The sequence below is a fragment of the Paroedura picta genome, chromosome 1, assembly GCF_049243985.1.
Source record: "Paroedura picta isolate Pp20150507F chromosome 1, Ppicta_v3.0, whole genome shotgun sequence".
In the NCBI taxonomy this organism is placed as follows: domain Eukaryota; kingdom Metazoa; phylum Chordata; class Lepidosauria; order Squamata; family Gekkonidae; genus Paroedura; species Paroedura picta.
This window is the reverse complement of record NC_135369.1, coordinates 52,963,295-52,988,763: the sequence shown is the minus strand read 5'-3', so window position 1 is coordinate 52,988,763 and position 25,469 is coordinate 52,963,295. Positions and strand designations below refer to the sequence as shown.

Sequence of the window (25,469 nt, the reverse complement as noted above, 5' to 3'; positions counted from 1 at the left end):
AAGCAAAACGATTTGTTCTTCAGGTCCCTATAAATCTGTCCGTTCACTGAAGTCAGAACTAATAGAAGACTCTTTGTACTGCATTGCCTCCAGGATGATATATGGCAATGCAGAAAGAACGATACAAGCAGTTCTGTAGAAGTTAAAGCACGTCCGGAAAGCTGTGTAGCATTATGATGACCATATTCTTCTAAGAAGATATAGAGTCAGCCTGGTTTTCTTAGAAAAACAGAAGCTTCTATATAAAAATGTAGATTGAACACGTACTATATTGAAGAACATTACGATTTGCTATCAGCATGAAATGTCACCAAGTATTAGACTGCACATAGAGAAAACATGGGCATGGTCACACATTTGCAAATGAAACTTTGTGTGTAGCTCTTCTCCCAGCAGTAATTCTCACAGATTCATGAAAAAAATCAAATATCACACCTGTAGGTGTCAAGGAAGGATGACCAACATTTTTCTCTAAAGCTGAAATCATAAAGTTTACAACTGGGGAATTCCCCTCCCCCAACTGAGATGGATTTCAACCAGTACTCTTCATAAGTCATCTTCATGTAGTTTTGCTTGATGTTTTCTTTGTACATTTCTTAGTGCAGGAGCTTATAAATATACAGTGCAGGAGCTTATACTTATTCCTTGTGCTTTATTGAAAACAATATCTGTTTAAAGTAGTGGCATAAACATGCTTGTTCTATTTCTGCCCTGCAGAGGTCTGCTCAAGACAAGGGCACGAGCCAATGAACAAAAAGGTATTTATTCAGAGTATTTATCACCTTTCCTTTAAAAATACTTAAGGCAGCTCATAATGAGATTAAAACATAATAAACTTCAGTAAGATGTTAAAAACATGAAAGGTTTCAGGGATTTCTCAACAGTAAAAAAGCTGAGAAAGGCTGTGATAGACCAATGGTCTGATGCAGTAAACATAGGGTTCGAATTTTCTAGATTGTATTGTACTTGTATCAATGATGGATCATCACCAGTGTGATATGTGCTACTGCATTAGGCCCTGACATTTTTAGTATGTACATGAGGTATTATTATGAGCCACAGATCATATTATAAACCTTCAACAAAAACATCCATCCATTATTTATAACACAGGAAAATATAATCCAAACAATTTAATAAATGCAAATAATTTTAGACAAGCTGCAAACTTCATTGTGTATATCCTTACAACACATAACATTTGGCCAATAATTGCAGTGTGAATTACCTCCAAGTTTAAAATCTATTCCTAAAGGTAACTGCAAATCTTATGGAAAGGCAAAGGAAATATACTTACAATGAAGTCATGGACACCTGGAAGAGAAACCAGCCTCTTCACTCCATTTTCAGCAGTTATTCCAAACCAATTAAGCACAGCCCAGGACCAAAGGTAGTTATGGCTACCATGCCAGTAGCTTACAAAAGCAAATGTGATTGCTGTGGAAAGCAACATCTTAAACATATTGCAACGAGATCCTCCCATTGGGATGTAAATATACCTGCCAGGAGAAATGTTTAAACAGAACTAATTAGGACTTCCCTGAAACTTTAAAGAAAATGCTACAGCAATATAAGGTGACCAGATTTTAACATTGGTAAAGCGGGACACCATTGACCGGGGGGAGGGGGGGTTCTTGATTTAAAATTTGGTCTATATGGAGCAACAAAAAGTTTCATAGAACGCATAGAATGAAAAAACAGTATTGTAATATATATATATATATTTAATTTCAACATAAGTACAATTTGCCAGGTATCCCCAGGTGCCCCTCCAAAAGTGGGACAATCTGGTCACCTGGGGCAAGATGACAAATCAATTTGCCATTAAATGATTCTGTAGGTCAAGCTACTTCACATTACACAGGAGCTCCTTGTCTGCATTTCCTAATTTGAATTTAATACAGCTGCAGGGAGCTGTAACTTTGTTTTGAGCCACTGCACTGGGAAGGAAGGTATTTAGCTCTTTCCCTCATGCCATTTTACTTGATCTATATCAACCCTCCTGAAGCTTTCTGCTCTTGTGAGGAAAAAATACAGGTGTTTTTTTCTTGGGGTGGGGGGATAGATGTAGATTGGCAAAGCATCTTATTTCCCCCAGCACCACAGCTCCAATCACGTTCAGAAGAACTTGAAGCTGTATTAAACACATACATACAAAATGGAAGACCAAGTTACAGATCTCCAAAATAACATAAAAAGTAGAACAGGCTCAACTTAAGTGGCAATAAAGTTCCTATTAATCAGCAGATGTTAACCCAGTGCAAAGACTTATACAAATACCTTGAAACAGCAAGCACAATACTGAATAAAAATTAGGCATTTTTATTACCTTTTTACAATGGATTTGCTATTTACTGTTTAAGCCAGTTGGACAACATGTTTGGTTTTGTATAAATGGAGATAAAATCTGGTCCTAATTCTGAGTAAATTTTAAACAATCTCTTCAGTGATATGGTCATTAAAACAATAAACATACATCCAGTTTTGCATAATAATTTTGTCCAAAGAGTAAACTATATATTTGGAATTGCTGCTAGAAATGGATGTCCCATTTCACTACAATGAGCTTTGAGTGATTAAGTGAAGTGGCATAGAAATGCAGCAAATAAAGAAATAGGAGGAAACTACATAGCCTCACTAGAAAAAAGTAAAATGTCCATTTTAGGCTCCGCTTGGAAGAAAAGGAACAAACTGTACAAGATGAAACAGACAAATTTAGTTGAAGAAAGTAATTAGAACACCGGGCATTTATTCTCAGATGCTTCAGACATCACAAAGTAGTTGCATTCAGTGCTAGTCTTTGAAGTCTTCCTGTTCAAGAAGTTAATCAGTGACATTTCCCCAAGGAAAGTTTGGGGTTTGATTATTGGATTCTAGACTCAGGAGCACAACAGTACAAGTGATGAATTGTAACTATAATATGTGGAGCACTTTATGCTTAATCTTTAGATGCTACAGGAGATGTAGAAATATAAAGTTACATTTGATATAGTGGCATAAAAGTGTCTTCTGTGTGCTACCACCCCATTGATAGAGGGTTGAATCTAGCCAGCTTTGTTCAGTAAATTAAATTAAACTTTATTTTTATAGCTTGCCCTTCCCTATGCAGCCCACAACAGGACAACAAGTCTCAGCATTCAGATTTAACAAAAAACAGTCAACTTATCCATTTGGTGCCTCTTAATAATTATGAAACAGCCTTGGGGGATGAACTGTCTGGCCTCTGCAGGGCCAATCAGCTGCACCCTGATTGGCCCTGCCCCTACAGCTCCCGCCCTCCCTGTCTGAGTTGGAATAGGGCCAATCAGGGTGCAGCCAGCCGCACCCTGATTGGCCCTGCCCCTACAGCTCCTGCCCTCCCTAACCAAGCCTTCACCCCTTGCCTCACATACATGCCTGGCTTCTACAGCCAGCCAGTCGGTGACTCCTCTGCTCCACTTGCAGGGCCCAGGTAAGAGGTCCAGCCGGGGGGGGGGGGAGGAGGGAGCGCTTCCCAAAGGCCTGGAAAAGCCTTGCACAGGCCCCGGATGTGCTTTCAAGACCTTTGAGAAGCCATCCAGCCGAGGGGGAATGGGGGGAGAGGGAATGCTTTCCAAAGGCCTGCACAGCCCTCGTACAGACCCCAGGTGTGATTTCAAGGCCTTTGGGAAGCCATCCGACTGAGGGGGGGTGAGGGAGTGGGAGTGCTTCCCAAAGGCCTCGCTGCCACCCCGGCTGTGACCCTTTCAAAACCCGTTCTTACAAACGGGTTTTGCCACTAGTATATTAAGAATTTAAATGTTGAAACTTTAAAAGCCATTTATTTACAGTTAAAACTATATCATGTTGCTCTCATCAGTCTCCTGGCTGTCAGGAGACCCGGGGGGGGGGGGGGAGCTTCAGGGCCACCTGCTCATTTAAAAATGGCTTCTACTTTAGTACTTCTAACTAATGAAGTCAAGGGGTGACCCTGCTAAGTCAAGTGGCATGGTTGGCAATCCTACTGGAGGAGGAAGGTGGGAGAGAGTGGGAGAGGCTGGGCAAACATCCAGGAAGAGGAAGAAGGAAGCAGGAAAGCAGGCAAGACGTTCAGAGTTAAGAAGGAGGCTGTTCTATTCAGCCAGCACCATTGCTTTGCAGGAGGTCACCACCCCCAAGCACAGTGCTTTATCCATTCTTTCCCTCCACCTCTTTCCAAGTGCAAGCTCCAAGTGTGCCTCCCCCCACTCACAGAATATGGGGAGAAAAGCTCCAAGCCCTGCATAATCCGACAAAATTTGTAATTCACAGCTCCTGCCCAATTCTTAACATTTCATCCCTTTTTGGAAATTAGTGTGAATTTGAGCAGTGGCTTGGAAAGAGTCAGGGGATGGGGCAGTGAGCAAGAAAGGAGCCCTGTGTTTGCTGCACATGGCAAAAAGCATGCCAGTATTACTTCTTCCCCAGGTTCATCTCTCTTGAGCCACTGGCACACTTGAGCCATCATGTGTGCCGTGTTTGCTTAAGGGGGGTGGAGGAGCTTTTCAAATGCTGAATGTTCAGCTTCAGCTTGGGTTTGTTTTCCTTCCCCACTGCTTGGCTGAAAGAAGCTCCAAGTCTGAGTTGCTTGCTTCATTTTGAAGGAGGAGTGCTGGGTGCACATAGGCTTGGCACTTTCACCAAGAGTGAACAGCATGTTTCTTTGCACTCTTCTGGCTTGGATGAATGCCAGCAACAAGTGAGAAGCAGTAGCTGCAGAACGGCTGCAACCCAGGAGCTTGAGGATGCAAATTCTGGTGGACGCTTGTCCAGTACTTAATTTTTTTCCTCTGGGGACACATGCAACCCTACTGGTGTGGAGTGATTGGGAAAGGGGGACTCACCTGTTCTCTCAAGATCCATCTACAACGTCACATATTGGTTTGGGAAGGAAATACATCAGACTTTAAAGCTTGAGGGGAGGGTGATGCTGGACTCTTTAGAGCAGTGGTCCACAACTTTTTTAAGGCTGCAGACCGGTGGAGGGGGAGGGCGATCTGGCGGCCTCACGTGCGCGGCAGTTGCGCACATGAAGGCATGCGTGCATGCATGCAAGGGAGTGCCATGCATGCATGTTGCGCCATGTGTGGCCGCAAACACACATGCGTGAAATTGCTGCGTATGCGCGTTTGCATTCGCGCATGGCTGAAACCCGCACATGTACTGGCGGCCGCTCTTCCCTCTACCCCCCTCCCGCAGAAAGAAGATTGCCGGGCCGCAAGCTAATCGGCTACATTGGCGGCCGATTTGCTTGCGGCCTGGGAAGTTTCTGACCACGGGGGAGGGGGGGAGGGAGCTGCGGCCTGATGCTGGGGCCTTCGCGGCCCAGCACCGGGCTGCAGCCTGGTGGTTGGGGACCACTGCTTTAGAATGCCTTCTACAACAGGAGGAAAGTTGATTGCTTGGGCAGGGCATGTTTTAGGTGGGACATTGCCCTTGCCAGCCTCTCCCTTCCATGGCTATGAGCCTAGATTTACCAATACTTATTCAGCTCTCCTGAATAAAGAGTAGGATTTTTTAGGAGTGAATGCACCACTTCCCACCCAAGGCAGAGACAGCCAACCAACTCAAGGAGGTGTTTACGTTCTCCTGGACTCAGCTTACCAGCCCCACTACCCAGTAGATTTACAGCCAGGAAGGGCAACAAGCATGTTGCAGGTCTCAAATTTCTAAGACTACCATCTACATCCTTAGTCTGAACAAGATGGGAAGTATCTTTACACAACTGGACAAGTCAGCATCCAGAAACATCTGATCCTTTCGGTACTAATATAGACTCCAAATCAGAATGGATACAAAAGATTTCATCTGTATGTGAATGTGTTTACTAGCTTCTTCCACTTGACCTCAAAAAAGTAATTTCAGTTTGTTGATATCTCACATTCTGTCTAATGTGGTTTGGAAGCACTAAAAAGCATTATGTGCTTCTCTATCCATAGTATTTTCCAGTTAAGGTCAACAAATTCTGTTGAAAGGGCCCCCTCCCCTGACCCCCAGCCAGGCAGCTTAAGGAGGCTTTGGGCCACAGCTTGCCAGATCAAGTGGGGTAGGCGGGGGTTGGGCAGCTTGTTAGCAGGCCCAGAACAGAGCTCCTTAGCAGGCAATCAGCAGGCCGGGAGGCCCTCGTCAGCAGGCCCAGCCTAGCAGGCCGGGAGGCCCTTGTTAGCAAGCCCTCCACCACAACCCTTTGCTCAGGGCCCTCTCCCCTTACCTGCTGCTGGCTCCAGGCACTGAGGCAAGTCTGAGAGCAAAGAGGCTAGAGTCCAGGGACGGCGGGCGGGAGCTGCAGGGCAGGGACAATCAGGGTGATTGGCCCTATTCCAACTTGGACATCCAGACAAGTCCCCCCCTCCCCAGCCGTTTCACAAGAATATAGAGCAGGGGTAATCAAACGGCGTCCCTCCAGATGTCCATGTACTACAATCCTTATGAGCCCCTGCCAGTGTTTGCTGACAGGGGCTCATGGGAATTGTAATACATGGACATCTGGAGGGACGCAGTTTGACTACCCCTGATATAGAGGAACCATGGATAAGAATGGGAATGAAACTGAGGGTACAATCTGATCCTGAAATGATGATTCAGTATTGTTTTCCATGAAACCTTCATATAGCTAAAGGAAGATTTAGCTGGCTTCACATCAGGGAGCTACACTGCTGTTTGTGCAAATAATCTCTATTTGCACCAATGTGACCATCACTAGGAAAAAGCTTAGAAAGCATGGCTTTAATTAAAAACTCTGTTTTCAATTACAGTTCAGTTTACATGGTGTCAATTGGTTCTCCCTAGGTGACTTCTCAGACAGCTATGCAGGGAACAGGGATTCAATTTTCTGAATTTTATTATCTAGAGACAGCAGTTGGTTAATTGAGCAGCATTAATTTCATTTTTTCTTCAAAAAAGCCTCAGAGGTGAATCCTTGGGGAATGTGGGTACAGTATCAATAGTAGAACTGCAGGTAGGTTACACAAAATTTTGTGGCAAAATTTTACAAATAACAGACAGCATTGGACTGTGAATTAAATCACAGAATTATTTCAAGTACTAATATCTGCTCTTTTACTTAACATCAATGTTGTATACCATTGGTGAGGGGCCACAGCTTAGGCTAGGAGGCATGGCTCTGTTACACAGCATCTGCTTGATATGCAGAAGGTCTCAGGTTCAATCCCAGTTATTAGAGAATGTCCAGTTAAAGGAATCAGGCAAGAGAAGAAAGAACTGCATCTGAGAAACTCAAGAGCTGCTGCCAGTCTGAGTAGACAATACTGATTGACCAGTTGTCTGCTTCAGTATAAAGGAGCTTCATGTGTTCATGTGTCGTGAGAACATAGGTGTGACATGACCTTTATTCAGCAGATCTATATACTAAAAGAGCCTCTTGTGGCGCAGAGTGGTAAGGCAGCAGACATGCAGTCTGAAAGCTCTGCCCATGAGGCTGGAACTTCGATCCCAGAAGCCAGCTCAAGGTTGACTCAGCCTTCCATCCTTCCGAGGTCGGTAAAATGAGTACCCAGCTTGCTGGGGGGTAAACGGTAATGACTGGGGAAGTCACTGGCAAACCACCCCATATTGAGTCTGCCATGAAAACGCTAGAGGGCCTCACTCCAAGGGTCAGACATGACTCGGTGCTTGCGCAGGGGATACCTTTACCTTTATATACTAAGGGTAGATTTCACACACCAGTTCAACAAGCCAAAATGTTGCAATTTTTCCACATCAGATAGCAAAGGAGCTTTTTTCAGAATGTGCTATGGCTAGAAGCATTACTGGAAATTTCTCCTTCAGACATGTCTCTGTATCGGGATGATTTTTGCCATGACCTGCTATTTCAAGCTGATGGCATATACTAGTTTCTGACATACTATGCAGAGCATGGAAGCTACAACTCTGACCAATGTAAATCTTATTCCAATACATGCCATTTCCTGAATTATTCAAGAGAGCTTTTTCATTCAGGCATTAGAGCTGCAAGATACTAAATGATTCACAAAGTTGCTTTGATAAATTTCTAGGGACTATGATCAATACGACTGTGTTTAGCTTACTGAAATTTCCTATGATGATTTTTACAACATTTAATATGTCATTATCATGTTTGGCTTCCGTTAGGGCAGCAGTTCTTCCTCCAGCCACTGTTGGGGAATAGAGGGGTAGGATTGCCAGATCTAGGTTGGGAAATTTCTGGAGGCTTGGGAAACTTGAGTGGGGAATGGAGCTTTAGAATATACTCTCCAGAGCATCCATTTTCTTACAGGGAACTGATCTCTGTAATTTGGAGATAGGCTCTAATTCCAGGAGACCCCTGGGTTCCAACTAGATGCTGGCATCCCTAGCTCCCATTCTACTTATAGATTTCAGATCAGTTTTGCAACCATAATCCTATTGTATTATTTGTTGAAAACCTCCATGCTGTCGATTGTATTGACTCATTATGTATAACCAAACTTGTTTTTAAATTAGAAAGGCAGACTGTAAACTATATAAATAAAAAATACATAAATAAAATTTCTGAGATCTTACAAGGCAGAGGCTCAAGCCCTCAAGTCACATGACCTAGAAATGTGCTTTCAAAAATCATCAGGGAAAGATTGTTCAGAATACCACGTTCCACACTTGTTCTTCATTTGTATGGAGTAATGGGAGTGGATCCACAGGTACTCTCCACAAATGGAAGGCATCTTCCACTCACAAAATGAATGTTTGCTAGCACATAAAGTAAGCTGCCCATCCGTCCTGACTCCCAGGGGACACTAACACTTTCAGGGTTTTCATCCTTGGGTCCCGCATGGGTCCTTAAAAGTCCTGCCAGCCGGAGCCCCCTCCCTGCCCCCTAGCCAGCAGGATGGCCGACAGTGCTGCTCTGCCCTGGCTGGACCTGTGGCTGGCCTGCGCAGGCACACCAGGCAGAGGCCCGCCCTCGGTCCCCACCTGACCTTCACCAACACCGCGCAAGCGCACAAGATGGGCCTGCAGGAGAGGCGCTGGAGGCAAGGTGAGCCCAGTTGGAGGGAGGGAGGCCACCACGATGGTGGCGCATCCCGCCATATAGTCCCTAAATTCTGGTCACCTAAACATAGAGCATCATGCAAGCAAAATACAATGAAATGCTGACACATTTTATTTCTACTGAAGCAGCTCGCATGATAATTTATGTTCGAATGGAAGGATGAGAACTACAGCTGTTATGGTATCATGTGAATTCTTGCCCAGGATTTCCAAGAACTGTGGGTAGTTTCCTTCTTTTGGGTTCTTAGAACCCAATATATAAAGAAAAGGATCAACAATTTAAAGTATCTCTTATTAGTGTTTTCATTTGTACAAACTGCACATCATGGTCCTTTTCACTATGAGCTCCCCTTATTCTAAGAACCCTGACAGCTTTTTCAAGTCAGCTTATCTACTACCGGCAAGCTGTTCCATTTAACCAGCACATCATAATTTTAACTCACTAGGTGCCCATTAGGGAATTGGACAGATTATGTAAATATTACCCTTCAAATCCCTGCAGTATCACAAACATAATTACTGAAGCAGTTAAGAATGACATTTCTTTATAAAGGAAAACTTTCAATTCCAACAACAACTTCCTTAGTTCATTACGAGTCACAATCCAGAAAGAAGTCACAGCAGTTAAGAAGCATTCATTCTTCCTTTCAGGTTTTCTTGCTTAATGGTCTCAGTAAAGACTTCCAAAATCATTCCTTCACAAAGTCACACTAGCTTTTTAATGTACTTATGTAATGAATGTTTATCCTGCACTTTCCCCAAAGACCTCAGAATGTTAAATGTGGTTCTCTGCTCCTCCATTTTATCTTCACAACAACCTTATGAGGGAGGTTTGGTTGAGAGTGAATGACTAAACCAAGGTTACCTGGTAAGTGTAATGATTTGAGATCAGGTGTTCCCTGTGCTAGTCCAGTGTTCTAACTATTACACTATACTGGCTCTCAATTAGCTCTATGTATTCTTGCAATATTTGTATTCTTCTTGTGGTATTTTAATGTTTTTGCATCAAACCATCTGCATTCTTGAGTACTATTTGGCACCAAATTATCTTAAAATTCTCTATACCTCTTTCCTTTTCCTGAAGTTTTTAAAATCTATTTACACAGTGCATAATATGGACAAGCAAGTGGGACCACATTCACCCCACACTACAAGCATAAACATATATTTTGAGGGAAGAAAAATAGAAAAGAGTTTCTTGTTCTCTAGGATTCCAAAGGTGAACAAGAAGTCAGCAAAGATGAGAGCAACAATGAAAATTACAGAGAAGAAATGGCAAAGGAGTAAATGGCTTAATGTGTTACAATCCACCCAGTATTTAAATTCATGAGCATATTCTTTATTAATTTGGCAGACCTGCACAAAGTCCCTGTTGTTTTTAATATTTTAGGGGGCATGGATCTGGAAGGGAAAAGGAAGGTAACAACATTCTCAATAAATGAATGTCAGTTATAGCTGGAAAAGGATTGGAGGAGCCAATTAGCTCTCTCCATCTAGAAGTCAACTTTATCCTTTGTATTGTTTTTCAAATAAGATGCTTAAAACATATAATGCATTTCTTTGAGGATCATCATGACTGTATTAAAGACTGTATTAAAGGCTTCAGTCTCTCATTTCTCTTTGGACTTTGATGCAAGGGAAAAGTGATTTTCAGGGATGTTTTTATAACACAGTTTTTACACAGATTTATTCAAAGAAGATGCTACAATGAGTAATAATAAATACAAGTTTGAATTGGATCCTTACTACCATGAACAGAACTGAGTTTAAGGAAAGAAATTATCTGCTTTTACTCTCTTCCTGCATCCACCAAAAATGTGCTCCCGAAAGTCAGGGGACTCTTGGCAACAGGGTAGACTAAGGTATGGGAGGTAGGGGAAGACTGCAATGGAAAAGTGTTAATGACAGAAATCATTCCCTTGCCATTGTACTTGCTTTGTTTGCATAAGCACTAAATTAGCAAAGATGTGTACTTTAAAGTATTTTTGCAGTGGTTCCCTGATCATTCACATATATTTAATCAAATAAAGCACAATTCACTAAGGGTTTTAGAAGAAAATGTAGCCTTGATAACATATCAGTCCAAAGTAATGTATTTTAAATTATTTAGATCTGCTGGGGGATGTTGGGGTGTATGTGTGAAATTAGGACAGAGGAATGCATGCTTCTTACAAGGCAAATGCACCTACCTACAGTAAAATGGATCATGATATCTTCCATAATTGGGAAATATTGAATACTACCTAAAGATATACAGATATACCTTAACACTCTGGCATTAAATTGGAAAGGTGTTCATATTATGTGATTGGGGCATGATGTGTCTTCTTTACTCTGAATACAGCAGTAGCCTCAAGCCATTTTCTCCTAAGTCTAAGCACATAACTACATTGTTTCAAATTTTTTTATTTTTCAGGAGATGGAAACTTAAAAAAAAACTTTTTATGGTTTAAGATGAATTTGCACTGCAGAAAATAGATATATAAAACCATCACCTTTTACTCAGTGTCCCTCGTCTGCATTCAGAACCATATCCACTTTTTAAAGTATCAAAAATAAGGTTTTTAAAAAATGCTTTCTTCTCCTGTATACCCTGCAGAGAAATCACAGCTAGCTTAGAGGGAATGGATTTTCTTCCCCTTAGCACAGCACTGACTGAATTGTTTACTAAGTTCCAATTGGTTTAAACTAATGTAAGCCCTTGGAAGATGATTTGCAAAGATGTTATGAAATAATTCAAAGGAAATAAGTCTGCAGTGTGATTTACCTGAGTTTGTACTTCCAACTATCTTTGGCTCTTAATATGTGGCATCTGTATTAATCTACAGAAAATGCTGGTGGTAAAAAAAAAGGATTGCTGTAATTAAATAATGTTTTAGAGTTGGTTCTCTGTACATACACATATTTGTGTTAGTTTACTTGAAAGTAATTAATGTACCATTTTCTTCCTTCCTCACAAGGAAGAGAGATAGAGAAAGGTATGCCCTCATTTACTACTACTTTTAGTTCAGTTTGAAGTGGCTGCTCCCTACTCAACAGAGTAACCTCTGATGTGGGCTATATAATGATGAGCAAGCCTCACTTTAGATTAAATCAAACCACCACAAGAGAAGAAAAAATCAAACCACCACAAGAGGAAAGTGAAGCCACAAAACGAATCCAAACAAATACTAGAGCTCCCACCCCGCCCCAAGTTCCACCCACACCCAGACCCAGGTATTTCCCAATCCAAGGGGTGTGTGGGCACACCTTTCCCCATATCTTTTCCTCAAGCATATGAAGAAAAAATTGTATATTTATTACTTTTAAGTAAATTGCCACAAATGTGTATCAGCAGAAACCCATCTTAAAAACATTAGTCTCTCCAAATATTTCCCAGAGCTGGCAACCCTTTGCTTAATTCTTGAATCTCATTGTTCTCTCTTCTTTGTTCTTTCACTAACACATCATTTTTTATTTGTAAGTACTTGAGGTCCATGTGTTCAGTCAGATAATCTATGTGGATGCCACTCCTTTTATGTACTTTGTTTTCTGCTCTTTCATAGCTAAGGTACAACCCGCTCAATGTATTTGAGTTTTTGTTTCTTGCCATCTCATTTTTCATTTTTAAAAAATTCTACCCTTTCTCCAAGGTGCTCAGGAAAGCACACAGTTCTCTATATTATCATCAAAACACCCTGGAAAGCAGATTCAGTTTGAAGAAAATAATTCTTCAAGGACACTGTGGCCAGTGTTTTCAAGTTCTACCATCCAGGAGACTTGGCCAATTGTATTCAAATTGTAGATTGAAATTTGGGGGGGGGGAGGGGGGTTGGCCAGTTTAACTGCTGGGCAACTGACAAAATTGAAAGTTGTTGGATTTTGGTGGGAGAAGGAATAGGAAGTCTGCTGGTTAGATAGGGAGCCCATTAGTGACTTCAGGTATTCTAAATATAGGGCAGGTATCAGTGCTGTTGCTGTCAAAAGCAATTAAAATTGGGGAAGCCTGTCTGCTTTGTGCTATAAAGGTTCCTGTCAGAAATGGTTAAAAGCTTTTCTGTTGTGTGTTATGAGTGTGAATGAGTCAAACAAGAAACTTGATTTGTAACTAGAGCTGCCAATGGAGTATCTGGCGATTCCTAGAGCTACCAGAAGTGACACAGGGTAGTTCTAAGAAATATAAAAAACTCCATGGTGATAACTTCCCATTAGTAGATGAACACTGTTTCTTTTAATTTTTTTCTCCTATGATGTTGCCCTCCACAACCCTCCTACTGGTTTTCAGGAACATTCTGGCAACCCTATTTGTAACTATTATGCTTTCTCAGGTCCTAGCTCTCCAGTAAGTTGCCAGGTACCCCCTATAAACCAGCAGGGGAGGCTTACTGGCAGGAAAATGGCCAAGCCAGCTTGGCGTAGTGGTTATGAGTGCGGACTTCTAATCTGACGAACTGGGTTTGATTCTGCATCCCCCCACGTGCAGCCAGCTGGGTGACCTTGGGCCACAGCACTGATAAAGCTGTTCTGACCGAGCAGCGATATCAGTGATATCAGGACTCTCTCAGCCTCACCCACCCCACAGGGTGTCTGTTGTGGGGAGAGGAAAGGGAAGGCGACTGTAAGCCGCTTTGAGACTCCTTCGGGTAGGGAAAAGCGGCATATAAGAACCAACTCTTCTTCTAGACCTGCATCATCAGCATTGCAGCACACAGTGGAAGTAACATCATCACACTAGTGACATGGGGACACTCTGGGCAAAACATATATAACACAATTTTTACCACAACTTTTTGCTCAAATTCCAGTGCATCCCTGCAACATATGTCACACCTGGTCAGTCCAGGAAGTAACATTGCCAGGCTTAGGCCTAGTTTTCCTGCTGGTAAATCCCCCATCGTCCAGATGATCATGCTGGGGGAGGGGCACTGGAACAGGGGACCATCCACTCCAGGTGGGGCCTGTCAACCCTACCCTTCAGTAACTTTGTTACTGTAATGCAGAGAGAACTAAAGAAAAGGGAAACAAAGAAGCAACCAAGTTTTATATACCACTGAAATAAATCTTAGTTGTTTCATCAAGGCTACGGTGTGATTTCTTCAAGCCTATGATGCTCTCATAATAGGCAAAGTGAATGCTGGGTGGCATTCTAAGTCCATGTTGATTAACAAAAGTGTTGTAGTAACAGGGAAGGGGGAAAGGGAGGAGGCAGACAGGGAGCTGAACTGTCAACAGCAGCGTTGGGAAATATGAACCTGGGGAACAGTTGGGGTGCTAGTTGGTTTCCCCAGAAGATCCCTATCTTGAGTAGCTTTTGGTTATCCAGTACAAAGGGCTTGGGGAGGGCGTGTCATGCTAGAGAACTGCCAGAAAATAGAACATGATTGACAGGGGCCAGAGCCCAGGTGGAATTCGGGCAAAATGTGCATCTTTACCAGATAAGCTGTAAGAACAGTCTGTTCTGCTTTTGTACGAACTAAGTCTGCCCCCCAGTGAGGGGGAAGGCCTTGTGTACTCTAGAAAGAATTAAGGGGGGGGGGGTTAAGCAAGCAATCTGAATAGTGATCCAAAAACTGTTGTTATTGTTAGGCGTGAAGTCCGACCCATCGCGACCCCATGGACAATGATCCTCCAGGCCTTCCTGTCCTCTACCATTCCCTGGAGTTCATTTAAGTTCGCACCGACTGCTTCAGTGACTCCATCCAGCCATCTCATCTCCGGGGGTTGGGGACTGCTGCCTTAGAGAAGCTTGAGTTCACAAAATCATCTAGGATCCCTGGCCCCAGAGAAGTGAAACTGGCCTCAACCAGAACCAGAACCTTCTTTGCCCTCATGCTGTTCTCATGGAATGCTCTTATGGAAGGAACTAGGGCTCTGTGGGACCCAAAACAGTTCCACAGTGCCTATAAGACAGAGCTGTTCTGCCAGGCCTTATGGAAATAACACCAGACATTTATACTAGCACAGCACTCCCCACCCCCCACTGGACAGACAGTGGCTGTTCTCAGGGTTTTAGTAAATTTTAATAATCAATATTTTAACTTATTATATTTAACAATGTTGTGAGCAACCCTAAGCCTTCAGGGAGGGGCGATATAGAAATGTAACAAATAATTAAATGAAATAATTACATAAAAATAAATATTTCAGCTTCATGCACTTTACAGGACTGTTGTAAGCATAAAACACAGAGAGATGGATGTATACTGTGATGTCTTAGAAGAAATGGCAGAATATATAAGTAATGATTCCACAACAGAGGTGGTAATACATCCTGTAACAATCCTTAGAAATCACACACTTTTTAAACTAGTGTTTGCATCTTTTTTATATAAAGAAAGTTTTTTACTGCAACAAGCAGGAAAAGGAAATTCTACAAGGGAATAAAATGCAATGATAGAACATTTAATTAAGATTGTCGCTTTTACCTTCTCAGCAAAGTTATAAGGAAGCTACTCAATTATTCAGTACATATGGGATTCTATCACAGTTCCCAGAGTCACTGGCTAAATTCCACCAATTGAAGTCAATCTGCAACGCAGAGGTACACTGGTTTGGAAAATGGACACTGTTAAGTGGCAGAGGCAGAAATACTATAACTCTAGAATTATTACCACTTTTATAGATCCACTCTGTTAAAATCATTAGATAACTTACCAACAAGAACTTATAGAAAGCCTAAAGATTTCTGAATAATAACAAAGTACAGGGCTGAAAAGACAATCTGGAAAGCTTCACTTGCATAGCAGGAAGTCTTGGCCATCTTTTCCAAAGCAGACCCTCATGTAACCTGATATTCTGATTTAAGATTATAACTCCAGCTTTGAAAAAAAAACAGTATTCTTTCAGATACAAGGACTTCAGTGACTTAGTATCATTTGTATGCCACCCTTTTTGAAGAGGGGAGGGGAATACATATTTTAAATAAATAATACAGCTCTCTACATATTCTGGAGATCAGCTGTACTTCTGGGATATCTCCAGCCCCCACCTGGAGGTAGCAACCAACATTTCAGGGGATTGTTAGGGCAGTTGTAATGCAGCTCATGTAGCCTGGGGCTGGGATTCTAGTAGGCAAATCCTTAGCACACATGCCTACAGTGGCACACATTTAGCTTGGCATACAGTGCCAGATTTCTCTCCCAAAAACATGAGGCATTGGAGATCACTAGGGGGAAACCAATTAGCATGGCTGCCATGACCTCGCAGATATATACAAGGCGAATCCCTGAGATGCTAGCAGCCCCACTAGAACTTAACTTGCTCCAAGTACAACCCTTGTCCTGCACCATTTCAGCCTCATTTTGTTTCTTGGCACACCAGCTTATTTACACAGGTACATACTGTGGCCTACACTTGTCTTAGTGCACTCAAAGAAATGATGACATGCCCATAAGGAACTCTTCAGATACGACCTCATACGGTTGCAGATGGACTCTAGCAGAGGAAAGGCAATTTGCTTTTATTAAAAATTCTGGTATGACTCTGTGGTGGTGAAAATAGTTATTTAAATGACTTTTTCACAGATGAGTTATATGCAGGGGTCTGAGGAAAAAAATTGCTTGCAACTCACAACTACTCCCTCCCTTAGGAAAATTCAACTACTACAACTACTCCCTCCCTTAGGAAAATTCAACTACTACAACTACTCCCTCCCTTAGGAAAATTCAACTACTACAACTACTCCCTCCTTTAGGAAAATTATTCTTCCAGATACAAGGACTTCAGTGGCTCCGTCCCATTTGTATTCTACTCTTTTGGAAGGAGACCAAGCAAACATGTAAAGGACAGTTGCATTTTAAACTTTGAGGCAAATTAGGCTTAGAAATAGTGAACCGGATCCAGAGGGTGGGAGTTGGGGAGAAGTTGTCAGGCCCTTATCGACTGCCTTGTGGGGTCCCTCAGGGCTCAATACTCTCCCCCAAGTTATTTAACATCTTCATGTGCCCTCTGGCCCAACGGTAAGGAGCTTTGGGCTGGGTTGCCATCAGTACGCTTGATCCGGAAGCTTCAACTGGTGCAGAATGCAGCTGCTAGGGTCCTCACAGGTACATCTTGGAGGGCCCATATCCAGCCTGTGCTGAGGCAGCTGCACTAGTTACCAGGTATTTACCGGATCCTGTTCAAGATTTTGGTTTTGACCTTTAAGGCCTTACGCGGTCTGGGCCCCGTGTATTTGAGGGACCGCCTGTCGTTCTATGCCCTCCGCAGGGCTTTACGTTCTGTGAGGATGAATCTATTGTTCGTTCCTGGCTCCAGAGAAGCACACCTGGCCTGGGCCAGGGCCTTTTCGGTCCTGGCCCTGACCTGGTGGAATGCCCTATAGGATCTATAGCAGCAGTAGGATGGGTATTGGGGGCGGGTTAGTTTAGGTTTATGTGTTTTTGCCGCATCTTGGTTTATTGTGTTTAACTATGTTTATTGTTGTTCTGTAATTTTATTGTATGGGTTTTACTGGGGTTTTATCTGCTGTAACTCGACTCGAGCCTCTGGGGAGAGGCGAGTAACAAATATAACAATAACAATAATAATTTACTCAGTGCTCAGTGGTTTTCATGACTGACTAAAGAGCTGAGGGTAAATATGTTGCCTAATACTGGGAAAGATAGTTTGGCCATCTGATCTAGTACTGTCCAGTCTGATTGGCAGTGGCTCTCCAAGGCTTCAGGATAATAAGAAAATGCATCCTACCACTGAGCTGGAGCTCCCTCATGACAAAACCTGGTACTCAGACTCAGGGGTATGCAATCACTGGCTAAACAGTGGCATGCTAGAGCATTTTGATTGCCACATTGGGCCAGTCATTATCCCTCCCCCCCAGCATAGCAATGCCATGTAGGCCAATGGTGTGGGAGAATACAATGGAGATGGCTAATGTCTGTCAGCACCTCTTTGACTTATGCAGCTACCAGCTGGGTCTAAGATGTGCCTGGCTAAACACAATCATCATCTCTCATTCCCCCTTCCGCTTTTTGTTTGCTAGCTCATCAACATCTTCATAAATGCCCCCTCCCATACTTGGGCCTCAAAATGGTCCCTGCTCTAAATGTTAGGGGCTAGACAGGCTGGGCCCAGTCCTTAGCAGAAAATAAGCAAGTGCTTGGAGCTTCCCCCCACCCCTGCAAAATAAATGTGGTCTGATTGCCGTTGACCCAGGGACTGAACTGCTCAGGTCTGTCTCACTAGGGTGTAAGCTGCACGGAGCTTTTATTCCAATCCCAGATTGATTCAGTCCCTGCCATCTCCACTGAATGCGATTTCCATTTTGATTTTGTCCGATTTAAATTTTCCCTCTACAACAAGCATGATTGATCCTGAGTGACCCTACCTTTATCCTGCAATATTTAGGAGTGGAAATAACCCTCAATATTTTCAGAATCGCATTGAAAAACCATGAGAAATCATGCAGATCACTGGAGGTCTGTGGTAGAGAAGCCCTGATTGGCCAAGGCTGGCTAGGTGAAATTAGGGAAGCCTCTAATTTCTCAGCAGAAGCCGTAACTTGGATTTTTTTCTCCCTCCTCTGGTGTCTGCAATCCTCTCTCCCCCCCAAGAAAACAAAGAAAGAGGCTCCAGCTGTGCTTGCTTCCCCCCCCCCCTTCTGAGCCTCCCTAAGCACGTGCAGAACACTTTTCTGTTTCAATGGGGGGGGGGGGAAGACCTGAGTTCAAATTGATCTGAATTCAACAGGATTGACAATGGAATAAACAAAGTTAGTGCAGATTCAGCCCAGGATAAGGGAAACTGGCTACCAGCACCACCTCCTTCCTGGCAGGAACACTAGCAAGAGAAGATCATCCTAGCCCCAGCTAGATCCAAATGCTTGCTAACAACTCAGTTCTTTGTTCTGACATTTGTCAAATTCATTCTCTCTCCTACTTTTCCTGTGCACTCCCTTCCCCAGCGCACCTTGTCTTTTAGTTGGAAGTCAGAATCTTACTTTCATTTATGTTCAAGTGCCTTCCACCAACATTGTAGATTGGATTTTAATTGCTCTGAACTACTCTGGGAATCAATTTTTTTTGTCTGAAATGGCTGATAAGCTTAAGATGAATGCAGACAAGATAGAGGTGATGTGGGCTGACAAGGATGATGCCCTTGAGAGTATAAAGCTTCCTACTATTATTGGGTGAGCTTATTCCTATCAGCTGCCGTGTAGGAGGTCCAGCTGAATGCAGTTCTTTTCTTAAAAAGAGATTTAAATGCTGATGTTGTCGCAAAAACTGTTCTTCCTCCCTCGGCATGATTTAGAAAATAAACTGACTTTTCTTTTGGACTCACATGTGGCCTGGCCAAGCTGATCCGTGCTATAATTACCTCGAAACTATAATATGGTAGTCCACTTTTTATGGACTGCCGTTGAACACAACTTGGAAACTTCAACCACTACAAAATGCAGTAGTTCTCTAGTTATCTGGATCAAGCCACTATATTTATTTAAGTAATCACTACCCACTTCTTCAAAGTACCGTGTCTATTAATAGTTAAAATATAGACCAAATAACATCAAATTCACCGCTATCCCCAAAGATCAAAAACAAGCACATAATCACTGCAAGTTCCAAACCTGACCGTAAAATTATACCCTTAGCCTTATGACCCAAAAATAAAACCCATTAAAGATTAGAGGTGTATATACTTGTATTATGCCAATAATGTAACTGTAATCGATAGCAAGTAGTTAAAGTTTTATGTTTTAATTTTGGGAGGAAATGTCAGGTACAGGTTCAAAAATTATCAGTTTAATTGTGAAGTTTTATAGTTATGGCTTTTGAATGATTTTGCTGCATGAAACAAAAAAAGAACAGAAAATAGAACCTTCTAAAAATAAGACAAGTAACTTGTTTTCAAAGCAGATCACTATGTGTATTCACTTACTCGTCTTCCCTATGCAAGAATAAGAGTAACAAAAAGAGAAATATAGGGCAGTTCCAGGAGTAAAAGGGAATTGTGTCATTCCAGAAAGAAAATGATATGGAAAACACAAGATTTTTTTAAAACTGAGAACTGTGAACATAGAAGAAAGAAAGCTTTGAAGATTTACAAGTAATGCTTCAGATAAATGACAGGTAAAGCAAAAAACAAGAAAGGAAGTTTCTGCTTGGCTTTGAAATTCATACAATACTAGACAGATATCAGTGGAAACACTGACACCAGGATTGCTGCTATAGAGAGCATTTTCATACATTTCTTTACAGATGACAAACATACTTTCTATGCCAACTCCAATGAAAATCTTGAGTGACAGTGAATATAGATACTTTCTCATCTATGAGTCCAGTTTCCAAACACCTGTGTATTCAAATGTCTAATCTATATTTCTCCAGCCTGTGATATGGAACTGAAAATATCCAAGGGACCGGAAGTCAAGGTGACAATTCCCACTTCCCATTGCAAACCTTCCACATATTATTCCTCAGGGATTCCTATCCCCCTAGAGGGGCATTTTATAGAGATCAGTAGACTGAGTTGGGAAAGGAAGACAGGAAGATTCTTGTTTCCTTTATCACTTACAACAACTTTGTGAATTAAATTAAGCTAAGAAAAAGAACAAGTGGACGAAGATCATTTAGGCCTATTATGCACGGAGTGGAAGGTCCGTAATCGGGGTGGAATGGCGGCGGCTAAAATCACCAATTATGCACGCTGCAGGCGGCAACCGGGCACAGAGTCAATGTATGCCGCCGGAAAAGTTGCATTAGCGAAATGCGGAAGAAAGTGGAGCTTCCCGGGCTACCAGGGCGCAACCAGAAGTGGCTCTGGATTGGCCGCGTGCATAATCGGCTGGTCTGGGTTTTGCTGCCGTTGCGCTCCATCCCGTGCGTTTACAGTTTGCTTCGCTTCTTCCTCCTCCACGTTCTCCATGCCGCTGTTTCCTCCATCTGATAGAGGTGGCAATCCAAGCTCCAAGGGTAAAAGCTGGATCAGCTAGAGAGGAGAAATAATGGGGGGGGGGGACACAAGGGGACATGGGAGGCATGAATCTTACTCTGTCCAGAGATGGGAGATTGACCTTGTGGAGGGCCAACTTGTCCCTCTGGTTAGGTCCAGGTGGGAATGGTGGAGGCTGAATGTTTCTCCTAGGTAAGAGGACATTCGCTCACTCTGGACATTGGTGGGAGAGCAGAAGAGGAGCCTTATAGCCATACAAGAGAAGTTGGACCAGATGACAGCCTTGCACGATCAGTACTCCAGGGGATTGGCAGGGACAGGCTCAAGGAACACAGAGAGGTACTTCCTCACCATCAACTCTGCTAAATACTCTACCCTTGCCCTCCTGGCATCTCCATTGCTGCTGGCCCCCCAATTCACTACTGACAACTAGTAATGGCGCTTCTCCCTGGTGAAGCAGAGGTACTGGGCTACAGCTCCTCCTCCCCAGCCTCTTCAACTGGCTGTTTACTCTGGCCATGTCTGTTGGGTCATGCTCGTACTTACCTTAAAGGTCATGCATGGTCTGGGCCCAGCGTATCTTAGCAACTGCCTCTCTGCCTGTGATTCCCAAACAGCACTTTGCTCTGCAAAAAGCTGGTGGCCCCTGGCCATAAGGAATTACATCTGGCCTCAACTGGGTTCAGGATATTTTCAGTGCTCGCCCCTACTTGGTGGAATGAGCTACCTGATGAAACTGGCTCAGTTCCACAGATGGAGCTCTTCCACCAAGCCTTTGATTGGAGCCTATAACGCCTAATGGGCCCTCCAATAAACACCTCCATAGAAACTTTTTAATCTGGAAAAAATCTACTGCTAGAGATCATGCCAGGAACAATGATGATAACTGATTCTGCTATGAAATACAGATGCTGGCTTAATATGTTATTAAGTTTTAACCTAAAATTGTATTGTTTAATGATGTGCACTGCCCTGGGAGGGCGGTATCAAAACTGATTTATTATTAATAACAATAATTGTCAACCTCTAGAAAACCCATCAAGTTATCTGTATTTCTACTATTTCTCTCTTTATGACAGTCTTTTTCTCTCTGGCTTTGTCTTTCTCTCTACCCAAGGACAGCTAATTGGACACCTAGGCAGAGTCTGCACTTACTTTCTTTATTCCATTGTCAATCCTGTTGAATTCAGATCGCTTTGAACTCTCCCCCCCCCCCCATTGAAACAGGAAAGTGTTCTGCACGTGGTTAGGGTAGTTCAGAAGGGGGGAGGGGAGCCAAGCCTCTTTCTTTCTTTTCTTGAAGGGTGGGGAGAGGAGCCAAGCAGGGAGCCTCTTTCTTTTCTTGGAGGGGGGGGGAGGATCGAAAAAGGCAGAGAAGGGAGAAAAAATCCAGGACCGACAGAAGTTGAGAGAAATTAGGGGTTCTCCTTTAAGGCAAGATTGTCACATGACCAGGTGTGGCCTATCAGAGGTTCTCTACCATGGAGCTTGCTTTCCCAATCCGGATTTGAAAAATATTGAGCATTAAAAGCACTCTAAGATCGCACAATTGATCCGGAGGGTCACTCCGGATCAATCCTTCTTCCTGCAGAAGGAAAATTTAAATCACCCAAAATCCAAACGGAAATCGCATTCTGTGTAGAGGGCAGGGACTGAATCAACCTGGGATTGAAATAAAAGCTCCATGCAGTTTACACCCTGCTTTGACTCAGGAGTCAGGTTATGGCCCGGTTGTCATTGTTATTTGCAGCTGTTTTATTTTGACCTGTTTGGGGCATAGAACAATTGATTATTCAAAGCTATGACAAATCCTGCATGAAAAATTGTGCTAGAATTCTCCAAACACCCACTTCCTTGTCACCTTTCAGGTTCTTAAAGTCTAAAAGAGAATATATAAATACACAAGTACAAAACTTTGAGAAGGAAGAGTGAAATGAAGGGAGAGAGGCACACAAAGAGATGCAAGGAAAGCCTAACGTTCTTCACTTCCAATGCATTTTGGTTCCTATAGAATGAAGGCAACATCAGGCTAACACAGACAGCAACGGGGATAGGGGTGGAGGAGGGAGAGAAAGATGAGTTGCACACATTCATTCTGCTCTATGACAGATAAAGCTGACTGGATTTATCACCTTGACGGCAATTAATGCTTCATGGTTTATTAGCTACAAGTTTGTCAAGTATATGTAGAAGCTGACTCTGCGCACAGTAGAATAAATGTCTTATGAGTCAATTCAGATGAGATAATTAACACAAGGAAGGGTTGACTGACAGAAGTTTGCACCATCTCTGAAGGTGCGAGTCATAGGTTCCAAACTGTTAGTTTAATAACGGGAAAAAGTAGCAAAACATAATATAATCTTTGCACACTACGATGACCACAAGATTGTCAATATTTCATTATGTCACATAAGAAAGTTCCTATATGAATATTGCCACTTGTAATTTTGCTCCTATCTACTGAGCAATGAAGCATTAGGTCCTAAAACCCATATTGAAACATTACATAAATAATCCCTTTATGGATCTTAACCTCCCCCCCCTTAGGCAAGTATTTGGGAGAGCCCCTTGACATCCCAAACATGTAAGAAAAAGGGAGATAAGACTTTTTTTTATACCCCACTTTTCACTTTATACTCAAAGGAGTCCCGAGGTAGCTTACATGCACCTTTCACTTCCTCTCCCCATAATAGACACCATGTGAAGCTGAAAGAGCTCTAACAGAACTGCTCTGTGATAACAACTCTAAGAGAACTGTGAAAAGCCGAAAGTCACCCAGCTGGCTACATGCAGAGGAGTGGGGAATCAAACTTGGTTCTCGAGATTAGAGGCTGCTGCTCTTTAACCACAACACCAGGCTGGCTCTGGTGAAACAGTTCTGCAGTCATACTTGAAGAGGTTTTCATAAGTTAACAAAAGACATTTTTTTAGACACAGCACCTAATGAGGAGCTCCATACAACAAAGATGTTTGTAAGTCTTTCATCACACACAAAAGTATTTTGACAGGGCAGCACATCCAACCTACTTTCCCCCATCTTTTCTTCTGGCTCTGAGCTCTTCTGTCACCAGCAGCATCCAACGAGGACCTGATGAGTTCTGGCCTTTTGAGCACTCACATCATCAGGAGGTCTTTACAATTACGGAGAGTGAAGAGACATATCCAAACACATAGTGTCCATAGAAAGTTGATGTTGAGAGAAAATAATAGGCTAGCAAAAAAACAGTACCAAAAGAGTAGCAAAAATACAGAAGGACTTCATCTTATAGAAGGTGACTGCTTGGAAGTGCAGTTTTTCGTGCGTTCTAAAATAGCATTGACTTTTGTGTCAAACCCCTTTTGAAACTAAATTGGATTGACCCATTTAGATGAAACTCTCACATGGTAAGACCTAAGGTAAGTCCAGGTATTTTGCTTCTTAAAATGTTAAAATTTTGTTTTCTCTCTCCTTTGCACATTGCCAATTCCAACTTGGGAAATTTATGATTTCAAGGCATTGCCTGGGGATAACAGAATTTGGAGAGAGTGAGGTTAAGATATGGAATCAGCCTTTAGAAGCTATCATTTCCTTCAGGAGGACTAATCTCTGCTGCCTGGAAAACAACTGCAATTCTGGGAGAAGTCCAGGCCCCACAGGAAGTCTGGCAACCCTTCTCCTTTGTATTTTTATGCTGAGGAGTATAATACACTGAATTGAAAAGTTAACTGGGATATTATTTCCGTATTCCATGTTTAACCTGAAGCACACCATTATTCTCTCCCTCCCTGCTTAAAAAGTATCAAGCCTTTTCATTGTGGAAGCAGAAAGATGCAACATGCACCTTGCAACTCTAGTGAAAAGTTTTCTATACATAGAAAAAGAAGCTGGGAACTGTAGATCATTGTAAAAGATGGTTGTAACGTTATTGCGCTATAGCTATCAACCCCTGGGTTTTTTAAGACCTAGAAAAAGCATTCTAGTAGAGATGGGATGTCACAGACTCTCCCTCATTATGGGGCACAACTGCCCACTGTTTGCACTCCCTCTTTACTGTTGAAAAGACTGGGACAGTCTCCACCACTCTGGGTACACCCCGGACCTCGCAGAGATATTACTCAGTAGCAGGCCAAGGAGCCAGGCCCTTATGGACCTATCCTCCATGAATTTGTCTAGCCCTTTCTTAAAGCTACCTAAAATAGCCTGGGTCACTGCTATTGACCGTCTTCCTATGAGAAACTGAAACAAAGGTAGTTGATAAGAGCAATTTGGTTAGCTTAAATAAATGTGAAGATGAATTGACTATTCTCAACCATCAGGAAAAAAATGTCTTGGTAAAAAAAGGGGAATTGCTCCTTTGTTGGGAGCTTCTTCTTAGTTCGAGCTCTTGGGAGATTTCATTGGAAACATTCAATAATTTTAAAACAAACAAAAAGAGAACTAGAGGGAGGGAATGGGCACTAACATACCCATATCATATTTTCAGGTTATAAATTACTAATTTTGAGTGACACTTTCACTGCTCTGTCTACCTGCTTTCTTTTCCGCAGAAAGATTTCAGTGGAATACTGAAATTATAGTCATTCACTACATCTGATATGCAGGATCATGGAAAGGG

The 25,469-nt window shown here is 42.5% G+C and overlaps 1 protein-coding gene across 10 annotated transcripts in view; it reads right to left on the bottom strand.

Moving 5' to 3' along the window:
- The window catches only part of HHAT (hedgehog acyltransferase), a 252,438-nt gene that overhangs the window by 82,060 nt on the left and 144,909 nt on the right, over positions 1-25,469 (bottom strand). For all 10 annotated transcript variants that reach the window (XM_077338408.1, XM_077338399.1, XM_077338335.1 and 7 more), the window contains one exon: positions 1,298-1,499. In XM_077338408.1, the coding sequence (XP_077194523.1) occupies positions 1,298-1,499 (202 nt within the window). The remainder of the gene's footprint in view (positions 1-1,297; positions 1,500-25,469) is intronic.